General features: G+C 35.8%; 1 protein-coding gene across 4 annotated transcripts in view; it reads left to right on the top strand.

Moving 5' to 3' along the window:
• MAP3K21 (mitogen-activated protein kinase kinase kinase 21) overlaps positions 1-11537 on the top strand; it is a 37842-nt gene extending 26305 nt beyond the window's left edge. For 2 of the 4 annotated variants that reach the window (XM_053938881.1, XM_053938878.1), the window contains exons 5-11: positions 1629-1869; positions 3729-3851; positions 6147-6287; positions 6816-6966; positions 7976-8070; positions 9515-10300; positions 10835-11537. In XM_053938881.1, the coding sequence (XP_053794856.1) occupies positions 1629-1869; positions 3729-3851; positions 6147-6287; positions 6816-6966; positions 7976-8070; positions 9515-10300; positions 10835-11259 (1962 nt within the window). In that variant the 3' untranslated portion in view covers positions 11260-11537. The remainder of the gene's footprint in view (positions 1-1628; positions 1870-3728; positions 3852-6146; positions 6288-6815; positions 6967-7975; positions 8071-9514; positions 10301-10834) is intronic. The other 2 variants (XM_053938879.1, XM_053938880.1) reach the window with 2 other exon arrangements.
• The last annotated feature ends 1042 nt before the right edge of the window (positions 11538-12579 follow it).

Genomic DNA, 12579 nt, shown 5'->3' with positions numbered 1-12579 from the left:
TTTAGGTTACCCTGTTTTGTGTGGACAGAGGAGGAGAAAAGTGAGGATTTTCAGGAGTCCCTAAATTAAGCTATTAAATATCTTTTAAAAAATTTGGTTTCCAATATTGTGTTGAAAAAAGCTCACTCAAAATTAGTATACCATATGAAATTTGTCAAGTCATATCACTTAAATTTTAAACCCATGATAAGCAATATACGTGTGCTATAGCTGCAAAAAAGCCCTGAAAGTGTCTTTGTGAAGAGTAGACACTTCTCACTGAACCATTTTACTTCAGTGCCAACCTGTCTTTTGACATCCATAGTCTTTTTGGCAAGAACATTTGAACATCCCCTCATTTGAAAACACTGAAATAATACAGTTCAGGAAGTAGTTTTTTTCTTTAAGGGTATGAAATAAGGAATTCTTCTGGCATACAGCATTGCTGGAATAAGGAATTCTTCTGGCATACAACATACAACCAATGAGTAGAATTAGACAGTTCTGAAACAAATAAAACCAAGCAACACCCCATTATAAAATTGTGTAGTGTAAAAATAAATTCTTTTTAAATAGAAATAAATTTTTAGATACCCTGAACTTTTAGCATAGCTTTGTTCCAAATGATAGTTTTCTGAGTTGAATTAACTGGAATTTATACAATAGTATGAAAAAAAAATGTAGTGAGAAACATATATAGTATGAGTCACATCTAGTTTTCCTTTTCCTATACTTTCCGTACAATGTTATTAGCAATATAGACTGTAAGTGTTCCTTCTGTCTCCTGTGTAATACACCCCATACTATTAAGGAAGGTCTAAAATTAGGGAGGTCTTAAATTTCAGATGTATTTTAACAGATTTTGGAAACTGAAGATTAAGATAACTTTAAAATGCTAGGTTTACAGTTATTTAGCCTTGGGTATTCATTTACCCTGAAAATCTAACTAGCTTCCTTACTAAAGCTTTCCCTTTTCCAAAATTAAACAATAATAAAAGAAGAGCAACTCTTTTGAGACTGGTGGCTGGGGAGTCTGTGTGCTGTAATTCAGTAGTAGCTGTTTGATGTTAGAGATACCTGCTAGATTTAATTAAGAAACAGCTGTCTTATGACTTAGTTTATCCAATTGCACTAATCCCCATTCAGTGTAATACTGATTGCTTTTCTAGATAGAAAAGTGCTACTTAATACGTGGCTGAGAAACAGGAAAGGTTAGAGAATTTAAGATAAAGGCAATAATTTGTGTATTCGTCAGGTCATTGGACTTATGTTAAAGTGTAGGAGCTGTCCAATAGCAGCCCTCATGCTGTGCAAGAGCTTCTCATCATGTGAAATACTTGAAGTGCATTTTCTGCTGGGCTGTTAGCTGATAATCTTTGATTGCATGTATTGTCCCCATTGCTACTGCTTACCTGCTTTAAGTGGAGTGACTCAAGTTAATTAGTTTAAAGGAAATATGTGTAATGCTTGATTCTGAATACAGAGTCTTGGTTTGTTGAGAATGGAGGACTTGCAGAAGATTGCGCATGTTGCATGTATATAGTGCATCATAAAAATAAATCAGGAAATACAACCTACTGTGCACTTCATATGTCCTTTAATACTGCCTTCACATTAATAAGTTTTATTTTTGTGACTCTTGTCTTCAGGAGCTTCGATCCCGAGAAGAGGAGTTGACAAGAGCAGCTCTTCAGCAAAAATCTCAAGAAGAATTACTGAAGCGCCGTGAGCAGCAGTTAGCGGAACGCGAGATCAATGTACTGGAGCGTGAGCTGAATATCATGATATTCCAGTTAAACCAAGAGAAACCCAATGTAAAGAAGAGGAAGGGGAAGTTTAAAAGAAGCCGGTTAAAACTCAAAGATGGACACAGAATTAGTTTGCCTTCAGGTCTGCAATTTTTTTAAAGTTCACTGTATATGTAATGATTAAATATGCTTCTTCACTGCCATGGTTTGTGTTTTCAGTGTTAGCTACTATTTTATTTTGTTGTCAGGTACTTGCACTGTAATGCACAGAAGGGTTTGGTAAGAATTGTATAGCTCCCTTCCCACAAGGAAAAGCTTTCACATACCATATTCCCATGAAATGAATCCTCATTTCATCTGGAAGAATGATTCAGCTAGAGTCCATCCCATTTGGAGGGAAAGGTCACTAGCATTAGAGCCACTTGATTTAATACTGGTTCAAAGTTCAGATATTTGTTATCATTGTTTCTGTACAGACAGGAAGGCACTTTTTACTACATGCCAGAACTTTCGATCATGATTAGTGCTGTTTGCCCTAAAATTGCAAATACTGAGCAGAAAAAAAATGCTTCAAAAGGGCTGGGGATGTACAGGTGCAGTAGGTCCAAACTGCACACTTACTGCAGTTGCAAGTACAACACAGTAGTTACAATCTTCAGTGCCGTGTTTCTTGCAAGAAAACATATTAATAGCAACAGATGATGATTTCAGAATACAAATATAGTATAATTTGAATGCTAGAGCGTTTCATTCCACCTATGAATGTGTTAAAATGCCCCATTTGCAAAGGAGGCGTGTTTGTAGATAGTGAGGGTCTTTCAGTTCTGAGGGGCTGGTTTAGAGGTGCCTTTTTAGTGTTTCCACCAGACAGCACTACACAAACTCATGGTTTCACCAATGGTTGGAAAGCTTTCATTATTATTTCAAATTCATTACCAGCATCCTGGGGTTGGTGGGCTTCCTTTCAGTGGCTTCCAAGTCAAGTCTGACAGTTTATTACAAATGCATTAAGAACTTGATGCTGTGTTAACACAAGTCTGACCAAATTGTAGCTATCTGGTAGGTGGAAAGACACCAAGAGGACAGTAATATTTAGAGTACTATTTCAGCACTAGTGAAATATTTTTCCTTACTTTAAAAATAAGAGCAAATAAGATAAAAGCACCCTACAGCCTCCCAGACAAATACGGTACATTTATGGGTTTTAGTTAGATTTATGCTGGATTGCAAGCTTCAATTGAATATTTGGTCCTTTGTTTCCAGTTCTGTTTGTATTTAAATTGAAGCAGTGATAAAATAAATATTTCCATTCAGAATAGCAGTTAGCTCCTTGTTACCAAGAAGATCCAGATGAACTTGTCCTTGAGACAATTCTATTCTAAGAATAGTGTACAATATATTTGCATTGATGGTGGATATTAGAGTGGCATATTAAGGTTAATTTCATAAATTTTTTCCTCCGCAATATTTGTTGCATTTTTTTTGCTACTTTGCTATAAATATTTGTAATTCTGTAGTTTACTGTCATGATTTTCTGTTATGAATTAATGTGACTTTTTGTTACTGCTTTTTTATGGTGTATATGAATTACATGCTAAAAAAAATAAGGCAAATCTCATTGGAATGAGTATTGATTAATTTGAGATTAAATACTGAGGGGTATTTTTTGCCCCTCCTGTGACAACCAAAAAGATTGAGTAACAGCTTATGGTGTGGCTGTATCTCAGATCAGGTCCACTTGCACCTACTTGCTGTTATTCATATTCTTGCAAGACTATCACATGAAGGTGTGAAGCCTTGCCTGTTTGACTCAAAATCTAAATTGTTACATTTAGGGTTTTCCAATGTTTTTAATATGTATATCTCTTACCTGTATAAATAAATGCCATATAATGAAGTTTAATTCATTATATAACTTGGTTTTAAGAAGTATAGCAGAATGTTCTTCTGAGAAGTTTTTTATTCAGAATGTTAAAACTGATTTGTTTTGTTCTCTTACAGATTTCCAGCACAAAATAACTGTGCAGGCATCTCCCAATCTGGATAAGAGGAGGAGTTTAAACAGTAACAGCTCTAGCCCATCAAGTAGCCCCACAATAATTCCTCGTCTTCGAGCTATACAATGTCAGTCTCTGTTCGTTTGATCAATAGAGAATGTTCTATATACATACCAAAATGTTGGTAGTAGTATCAGATTCCAGGCAGATTTCTGTCTGATTTCCACATCCCTTGATCGGTTCTAACAGTTGCAACTTCTTTGAAAGGAGGGATAATCTTGCTAAAACGCTAAATAATTTTCAGTAATTCAAAATGATTGTGAATGCTTTAAATTGTATCTTTACTTAATTACTTTGGGTACCAATTTGTAAACTGGGATAAAACAATTACCAATCAAAATTTGACAAAAGGCAAAGCATCACATTTAGAACCCAAGTAAAATGGAAAACAAGTTTTTATTAGGTATTGGAGTTGATAAAGGAAAAGAAAGATTCAGAGAGTAAGGGAGTCTTGTAAGATGGAAAGATCAAAGAATGAGCCAATAACTCAACTTTCTTATGTCAAAAGAGAATCAAGCTTTCAACAGGTATAAATCCAAAAGAAATCTTGCTTTAGATTTTTAGGAAAAAGAGACAAAAAAATTGTGGGTACATTTGTAGGTCTACATTAGTATGTATACTGATAACAGAAAGGAAGGTATGTTCATGCTCACACAGTGGAGGTAGCAGGAATATGATCATGTAATTGCAGAGAAGCATATTTGGGAATGACACATACACAGGTAAAATATTTCCTACAGGGTTCACTGCTCCAAATCTGGCTTTGCCACCTATAAATGAGGAGAAAGGGAAATCGGAATGCATGAAGATTTTTTCCATACTGTTCTGTAGCTAGTCTGTAAAGATTGATTGTATTTTAGACCAGCCACTTTAAGTTTGGATAGAAACCAGATCGCTCATCTCCTTTGTAACAACTCCGCCTTATGAAATCAGTTTCATTGTTAATGTCTAAAGGGGAGCAGTGATGTCTTCTCTGGCACTTCAGTATTTGTTTGAGCTGCAGTGGATACAGTTGGCAACATTGTGGATAAAGAGGAGAGGTGGACAACCTCTGTCTTGCTTTTTATAATGAAAATTTGAGATGGAAGGAAAATCAACTGGAGTTTTTTTCAGATGTTAGCTAACAGAGCATTTGTGTTGTCAATAGTTTCCTGTCCTCAAAATGTGGTGGGGTTTTCTGGTTGGTTGGCTTTGGTTTTTGCAGAAAGGTAAAGAAAGGCTTTTCTTAGTAAAATGTTGTAATTATGTATAAACTATCTCATTTTATCATTGATTCTTCTTGCTCTGTGTGGAAATGCTTGGAAATGAAGCAAATGTCAAGTATTGGCATGGTTCTGAAAACTTGAGTTTTCTGTGTGTGTTTTTTTAATTGCATAGCCCTGTGTAAGCTGTTGCAGTGCCACTCCTTGCATGTGTGCTAAGTACCACTGAGGATTTTTTTCTTTTTTATTTGAGCAGGCATTTGTATTCATAGGGCTTGAACACACAGGACAGCATAAAGGCTCTCGTTTAAAAGAAGTACATGTCTGCTTCTGGGTTTGGATCCTTAGGTTTTTACCTAAAAGCTAATCAGATATCTCAGGAGTATCTAGCTGAAACAATTTAGCTTCCACACCCATCTGCAGCTGTGCAAAATAAATTCCCTTTCCCACAATAATGTTTTATCTTGATTTGACTTCGAAGTGTCTTTGTTTCAAGACGACTTGCTCAAATACAAGTGATTTGAACAGGCGTATGTAACAACTGGTTACTTGATTGCTTCACTTTCTCTTGAGCAAATCTAGCTTTCAAACCTAACATTAAGTTAAAAGAAAAATCTAGTTAATTTCTTATTAAAACAAATTCTGCTGATTTTGAAAGGAGTTTTGGAGGGAGAAGGAAAGCCACAAAGGTACATATTCCACAGGAATGTGGTTCAAAATGAGAGTGTAAGGTAGGCAAGTGTAGTGGTGTTCTACAGGGTGAACTTTGCTGGCGAGGTGGATGGTGAGGAAGGAGAAGAATCTGTACAGTGAAGGAAAAGCAGAACCATGGACATGTAAATGCCCCCTTATTTATCGTGCTGTTGTAACTGGCTACATTGTTTTTCTCCTAGGTCTCTTCGTCATATCTATTAGCATGCCATCGTGACTCCAAGCTAATGCTTCAGTTAGTCAGTGGCATGTGAAAATATACCCTCCTAGGCTGGGTGCTAGAAAGAGGATCCTTTAAACCCTACCATGAAAATCCATCATTAGAAGATGCTTAATGCCTTTATAGATCCAGGCTTTATGACTCAAAGATAAAAATATGAGGGAAACAGTTCTGTTTCTGAAATCAATTTGACTAAGATCTCTACTACATTCTCTTAATTTTTCCTCAGTGATTCAAAAAAAAGATACACACACAGCTAATGGCCGAAGAAACAGTGTATATGTGTACCAGCAAGATGTAGATATCACAAGTGAATATGAACTTCCCTGTGGGATTATGAAAAAAGGCAAGATTTCGTTATGTTTCCAAGGTGCTGCTTCTGTTTAATTTATCAGCTGAGACAGTGACAGACTAAGCATTTAATGGAGGCTAGACACTTTAAAGTATAATTTGTTTTTGTGTAGTGAGAAAGAAAATGTTAATCATAGTCACAACTGGAGTATTTATTTCTTTTGATACCAGTTGTCTACAGAATATATTTTCTTCATTGAACTTAAGTGCTCAGTCTAATTCAATTGTCTGAATTACCTAAATATATGGTTCTCAGTTAAGGGAAGCATGGAAAATGTGATTGCTTTGCTGCTTTATCTTTGATCTGGGTCTCTCATCAGCTCATAAATTACTTTTCTTTCTTCCTCATCTTTTTGGATCAGTGAAGTTTGTGTGGTGCTTTTTTTAAAAGAAAAAAAAAAATCCCAATTTTTTTTTTTCTGCTCCTATGTGTTACTGTGTCAAAATGGTTTTGCAGTGCAGAAGATATTCTATTCTGTCAAAAGATTTTGGGTTTAGAAATGGTATTTATGTGTGTGGGTTTTGTGTTTTTAAATTCAATCTCCAGTAACTTCAGATGAAAGCAACAGAACCTGGGGAAGGAGCACAACATATCACCAAGAAGAGTTTGAAGATGTGAAGAGGAATTTTAAAAAGAAAGGTTGTACATGGGGACCAAGTTCAGTTCAAACAAAGGATCGTGCAGATTGTAAGGACAGGTATGTCTACTACATTTTGGTTTTTTGATAATATTAAAGCCTTCTTGGTGGCATAAGTAGTGAGTGAAAAAAGTTCTGCTGTGTCTAGTTACAGCAAGAAATCCTACCTTTAATTAATTTAGAAATTACATTACTGATGAGTAGCTCCCCCACTTAATCTTGAGGATAAAACATCTACTTATGTTAAAGTTTTATTGATTCTTATCTATGACTGTTTATCTCAGTTTTTTTGAGATTTGGAGCATACTGGGATGCTGAGCTACCAGTGCATACCAGACATTCATGGCCCATCTTTCTTGCCCTTCCTCACATTATATTGAGGAATTGCAAGCATGGCCCCCACTGGGTACTTTCAGCATGATTAGGTAAGACTGACTGATTTGGCATACGTGAGGCAGAGTTCACACCAGCAACATCCTTTATGCTGACAAACAGAGGGTGAAAAGGTTATGAAAATCAGCTGGACAGCTTTACTTACACATTATGTTTTCCAATGGCTCAAAACCAGAGATAGTAAGAATACTTTTCTTTATTTCTCTAATATATACAATTATTTATAGTGCCTTTCTTTAATTTTCTTGGTAGGGATATCCACTCAGTTACCTGTGTCAGGAGTTGGTTACAGACAATCAATTGGAACTGGCTTTATATTGTTTTTGTTTATAAGTCACAATGTTTAATAAACTTCCAATATTCACATCATTTCTTTGAGACAATTAAACTATTGTCCAGATTTTCACAAATCTGTGTTGCTCAATAGGTAGTGAAGGCCCATTTTTCATTTGCTTTCTTTTTAGACATGAAATTTTTATCATTAAAAGAATGCCTGACATTAAGATGTGTTTACATTTATAATCATATGATTCAATGCTACTCCTTATTCTTTTTACCTTTGGAAAGGTTTTCAAGTTATGTACTGCAGGTTTATAGTTTGAAAAGGAAGTAATTTTCTCACAAAGTTTATGTGAGCATGGTATCTGTAATCTCAAAGTAACTATTGTTATTGCAGAGTAAGACCCCTTTCAGATGGCAGCAACCCTTGGTCAACTGTTTTAATGAAAAATCAGAAGGGTGTGCCCTTAGCTTCACTCTTTGTGGACCAAGGTAAGAGCTGTTTTTGAAAAAGTGAAAGTAGCCATATAATAAGTAGCCATATTAAGATCACCTCCAATGTTATCAGTTGTATTGCTTGAATTCCTTAAAGGATCACACAGAATATTATGCAGGAAAAATCATGCTGCCAACCATTTTCCTCTGCAAAAAAACCCTGTATTTACATCATTAACAACTAAGAAACACACATAGTCTGTGAACAGAAGCATATACAGTTTTTTTCCATGTTTTTGAGTTGCAGGCTACTCTATATGAGGTCTGTAGTCACCACTTTTTTGTTTCTTTTAAAAAGAACCTAAATCAGTAATTGTCTTGACATTTAAATAATCATTGACATTGTTGTGTAATCTGCATAGTTGTTGCATAAATGCATAGTTTTTTAAAAACCTAAAAGCCCTGATACATTCCCAGATATTAGTTCCCAGGTTTTTTGAATAAGACCTATTATCTAAATTTTCAAGACAGAAATGTAGTTTTCAAATATTAAAGTGTTTCAGACAACATATTGCTGTTTACAGGTAAAATCACAAGGAAAAACATATTTGGTCCCTTTAGGATCAGGAGCTTAATAGCTGCATGCTGCTTTTTATGACCATTGCTATAATGGGTCGTGACGATAAAATAATTTTAACATCTGCACACCCTTTTTCTATACTGTATTCTCTTATCTGAGAAAATTAAGTTACCAGTGTCAAGAAAAAAGCCTGTGATATAACCTGGTGTTCATACCAGCAGGTAGATTCATGCCATGTGGAAGAGGAAATAGTAAGGTGTTTGGACACTGCTGGAAAAAGACATTTTAATCTTCATGTATAGTGGTAGGGGTATAAATCAAGGCTTCACAAATAGTAATTTTGTAGATTTATTAGCTTACTACTACAACCCTGCACACAAAGTTACCATACTTGAATTTCAAATGCTTCTGTGTTTATTCTCTAGCATTCAGTAGTTTATGGTAGAATAACACATGCAAGTCAAATAATACCTCCATTTTATTTGTCATTGGGTGTAAGATGTCAAATTTACTTTTTACTCCAGACCACCATGACCTAATGAATTAATTGGAAAAATTTCTAATAACTGACTGGATTTCAAAACTCAGCTGAATTGAAAGTATTGTAAAGAATATGTTCCAGATCTTATCTGCCAGTTTGTGTATAGTAAATTACTTCTATGTAATCCATACACTGAAATATTTTCTGTGTCATTTAAAAAGCATTATCAAAGTGTTGCAAACACCAAGAGGTTTAGGTGTGGGATGTGTTTCTGAAACTCAAAATCTGAGTCTGATCTTCTGACAGCATCTAAATGGATTGTACAGCATCCTTCAACGTTAATACTTGTGCATTTTAAAGGAAATAATGATGTACATATCCAGACAGCAACAGCTTAACAGTTGAATTACAATCTTAAAGAATACTGTGATGTTTTACAGGTGCCTGTACTGATAAGAAACTTATCCCTGAAGGTTTGCACAGTAAAAGACCAAAGCCAATTAAGTTGCCCAATCAGGCCTATATTAATCTACCTCTTTGGAAAGATGATCAGGGAGAGAACAAAGTAGAACACGAGAGCTTTGAAGAAGGAACCTCAGCTAGTTCTACAAACAGTACTCCTCAAATGACACCTACGAACAGTCTGAGCAGGACGCTGCACAAAAAGATGACTGATTCAGTGCTGTATGGGTGTGCTGTCCTCCTTGCATCCGTTGCCCTGGGCTTAGATATCAGAGAGCTGAATAAATCACAGGGTCCAGATGAACTCTTGCCTAAAGATGAGAGGAAGAAGCGTGATGGAATATTTCAGCGTGCTTCAAAATTCCGCAGGAGTGCCAGCCCTACACGACTGCAGTACAAGAAAGAGGAAACAAGTATTCCATCCCTAAATCCAGCATCAGATACTGTGAATCTTCTCTCTATGCCCTCCATTTCCACAAAATGCCTGCTTCAACCTGATAGTGAAGATGCTTTTGTAAGCACTGTGCTTGGTGATAGTGGTCAATGTAGTTCCATGGACAACTTCTTATCTCAAACTTCTGAAAGTAAGAGAGAACAAAGGATACAGCTGGCTCCTAACACAGTTTCGACACAATTGAAAAATCAGCCTTTTAGTCTGGGTCTGAAACAAGAGTCTCAAAATGTGCCAAAAGATTCCTCCACAAAGTTAAGTATGTTGGGTCACAGACGAACCTTATCAGATGGGAGCCATTTTCAGACCACAGGTAGGTAATTAAGAATTTCCAAGAATCTTTAAGTTAAGCTGTTGATAAAAATTTAAGCGCAAAATAATTTCTTTAAATCTGGTGTACATTTAAATGGATAAGATCATGATCAATGAGTGTTTGAAAAGAAGTTCTAAATTTCAATACTGATATTCTGGGGTGGCTTAAATATGATATACTTCATGATGCTCTATGCATATGTGATTTTTCAGAAAAACTAGAGAAGTTCATGGGACTTCATTCCAGTATGAATACTCATCCATTTATTGGGGGGTTAGTGCTTTTTGTCTACATCTCTTTCGTAGCAAGAAAAAATAAATTGTGATTGCCAGTTGCAGTGAGTCTATATGCAAACACGTTACTTGAGCACCACTGGTCTTGTCTTAGGAGATTCCCCACAATGTACAAACCTCTTCATTTTTCTGGTGGAAGAAAAGCCACTAGTGTTTATAGCAACCCAGTTTTACAAATGGCAAGGAATTCAAGAAGTCACGTAGTTTAAATTTGCATTTCTTTGGGCTTTTTTTCCCCTAGCTAATGGAGTTGCTTCAACCAATGATGTCTCCAGACTCCTGGTCCTGTCAGTTCCTGGAACTCTGCCCTCCCCATCTTTTCAACAAAGAAGCAATCACAGTGGTGTTTCTAATGAAAAGCAAAGTGCTGTCAATACTATCTCAAGGCCTAGACCTTCTTCTCTAAGAAGTAAAATCGATGCATGGCAGATCATTCCACGTATTATAAAACCAAACTCTAAAGACTCTGAATGTTCAGAGGGCAATGTAGATCCAGATGTTAACTTCTTGCCAGATACTGAGGAAAGAACTAACTGCCATATGCCCTCATTACTTGATATTGATGTGGAAGGTCAAAACAGAGACTGTACTGTGCCTTTATGCAGAATGAAGAGCAAAACTTGTCGGCCATCTATATATGAACTGGAGAGAGAGTTTCTGTCCTGAGTGCCTTTCATTTTAAAAATGTTTGCTTCATAAAGGGGAACAAATATAAAATTCTTGTCTGTCTAACACTTTGTGCTGCTGTTTTTTGATGTACTGTGACAAATAGTACCAAAATTATTAAAATGGGCATCTAATTAAATGTAATAGGTGCCTTTTTTAAATGTTCCTTGGAATCCCAGCTAGTAACTCTAAAAGCACAATGCTGCCAAATTGTATTCTAGGTGAACATCGTAAGTATATTTTGAATGATTAAAGTAAAATGCCCACCTCCCTCTGCCGTGTCACTGAAGTTTTCTTTAGGTTTTGCTAGAAATTTAACTTTCGCACATTAAAAAAAATGAATAACATATAGAGCAAGGTTGTGCTCTGTCAAGAAGAATTTCACCTAAGAAGCGGTGGTCTGCAGCTTGCCTCTGGAGCTTGTAGGTTCAGGGAGAAGGACAAGGTGTTTAAGGTGCAGGTACAGGAGGCTCTGTTCCCTCCTCATTAAGGAATTGATTGCTTGCAGGCATTGATACTGAAATTGGTTAAGAACCAGGAGCTGAATTTGCAGTTTTTGCCCTTGGTTATTGTGAGAACTTTCTTCGTTTCTCCAGAAAGTTACACTGCTTATATAAACATTTCCGTTTCAGCTACCATATCGATTTGAGAGGGTAAACTTCAGTATTGTGATTGGAGTAAAGGTATTTGACATACTTTGTGATGTGAAACAACTTTCCTTGTAGGTATGGATACACTGGAATGTAAATATTTGTACTCTTAACCTTTAGAAGACTACAGTGTTTGCACTGAAAGCAATATTCTTGAGTTAGAATTTTTTGTTTGTGGTAGAGGGGTTTGTCCCCCTTCTTGTTTTTTAAACTCTGCTGCACCTTGTGTTGAAGAAAGTTGGTGGGTTTTAAGGATAATTGGTTTTAAGTGAGTCAATGGTGCATTTTATTGCACTTAATTTTAAAACTGCTATAATTTAATATTAATTTTTTCAGTATAATCTCTGTAGCTTTTCTTCCTAAGGTACTACTGAGTGTCTGCTTACTCATATTTAGGAATCAAAGGACAGAAACAGATGTGCTTGACTGGGTTTCAGTGATAGAAAGTTTCCAGAAAATTCCAAGTAGTTAATTGTGGGGGGAGGAACATTTAGCTTTGATAACACAGGTAGTTTAATTTTTTACAGTATCACTAAGTGAATGATTAAATAAAACCAAATGCACAGTATACTTTCCCTGATGAAAGCATATTTTAGATTTAAAGGAACATCCCTCATTTTCCAGTATTTGAAGTCTTAATTTTGCAGATCATTTGACATTTAAATAATTT

This window comes from Vidua chalybeata, chromosome 3, assembly GCF_026979565.1.
Source record: "Vidua chalybeata isolate OUT-0048 chromosome 3, bVidCha1 merged haplotype, whole genome shotgun sequence".
Classification (NCBI taxonomy): domain Eukaryota; kingdom Metazoa; phylum Chordata; class Aves; order Passeriformes; family Viduidae; genus Vidua; species Vidua chalybeata.
The sequence above is the reverse complement of the archived record's forward strand: the minus strand, read 5'-3'. Positions and strand labels throughout refer to the sequence as shown.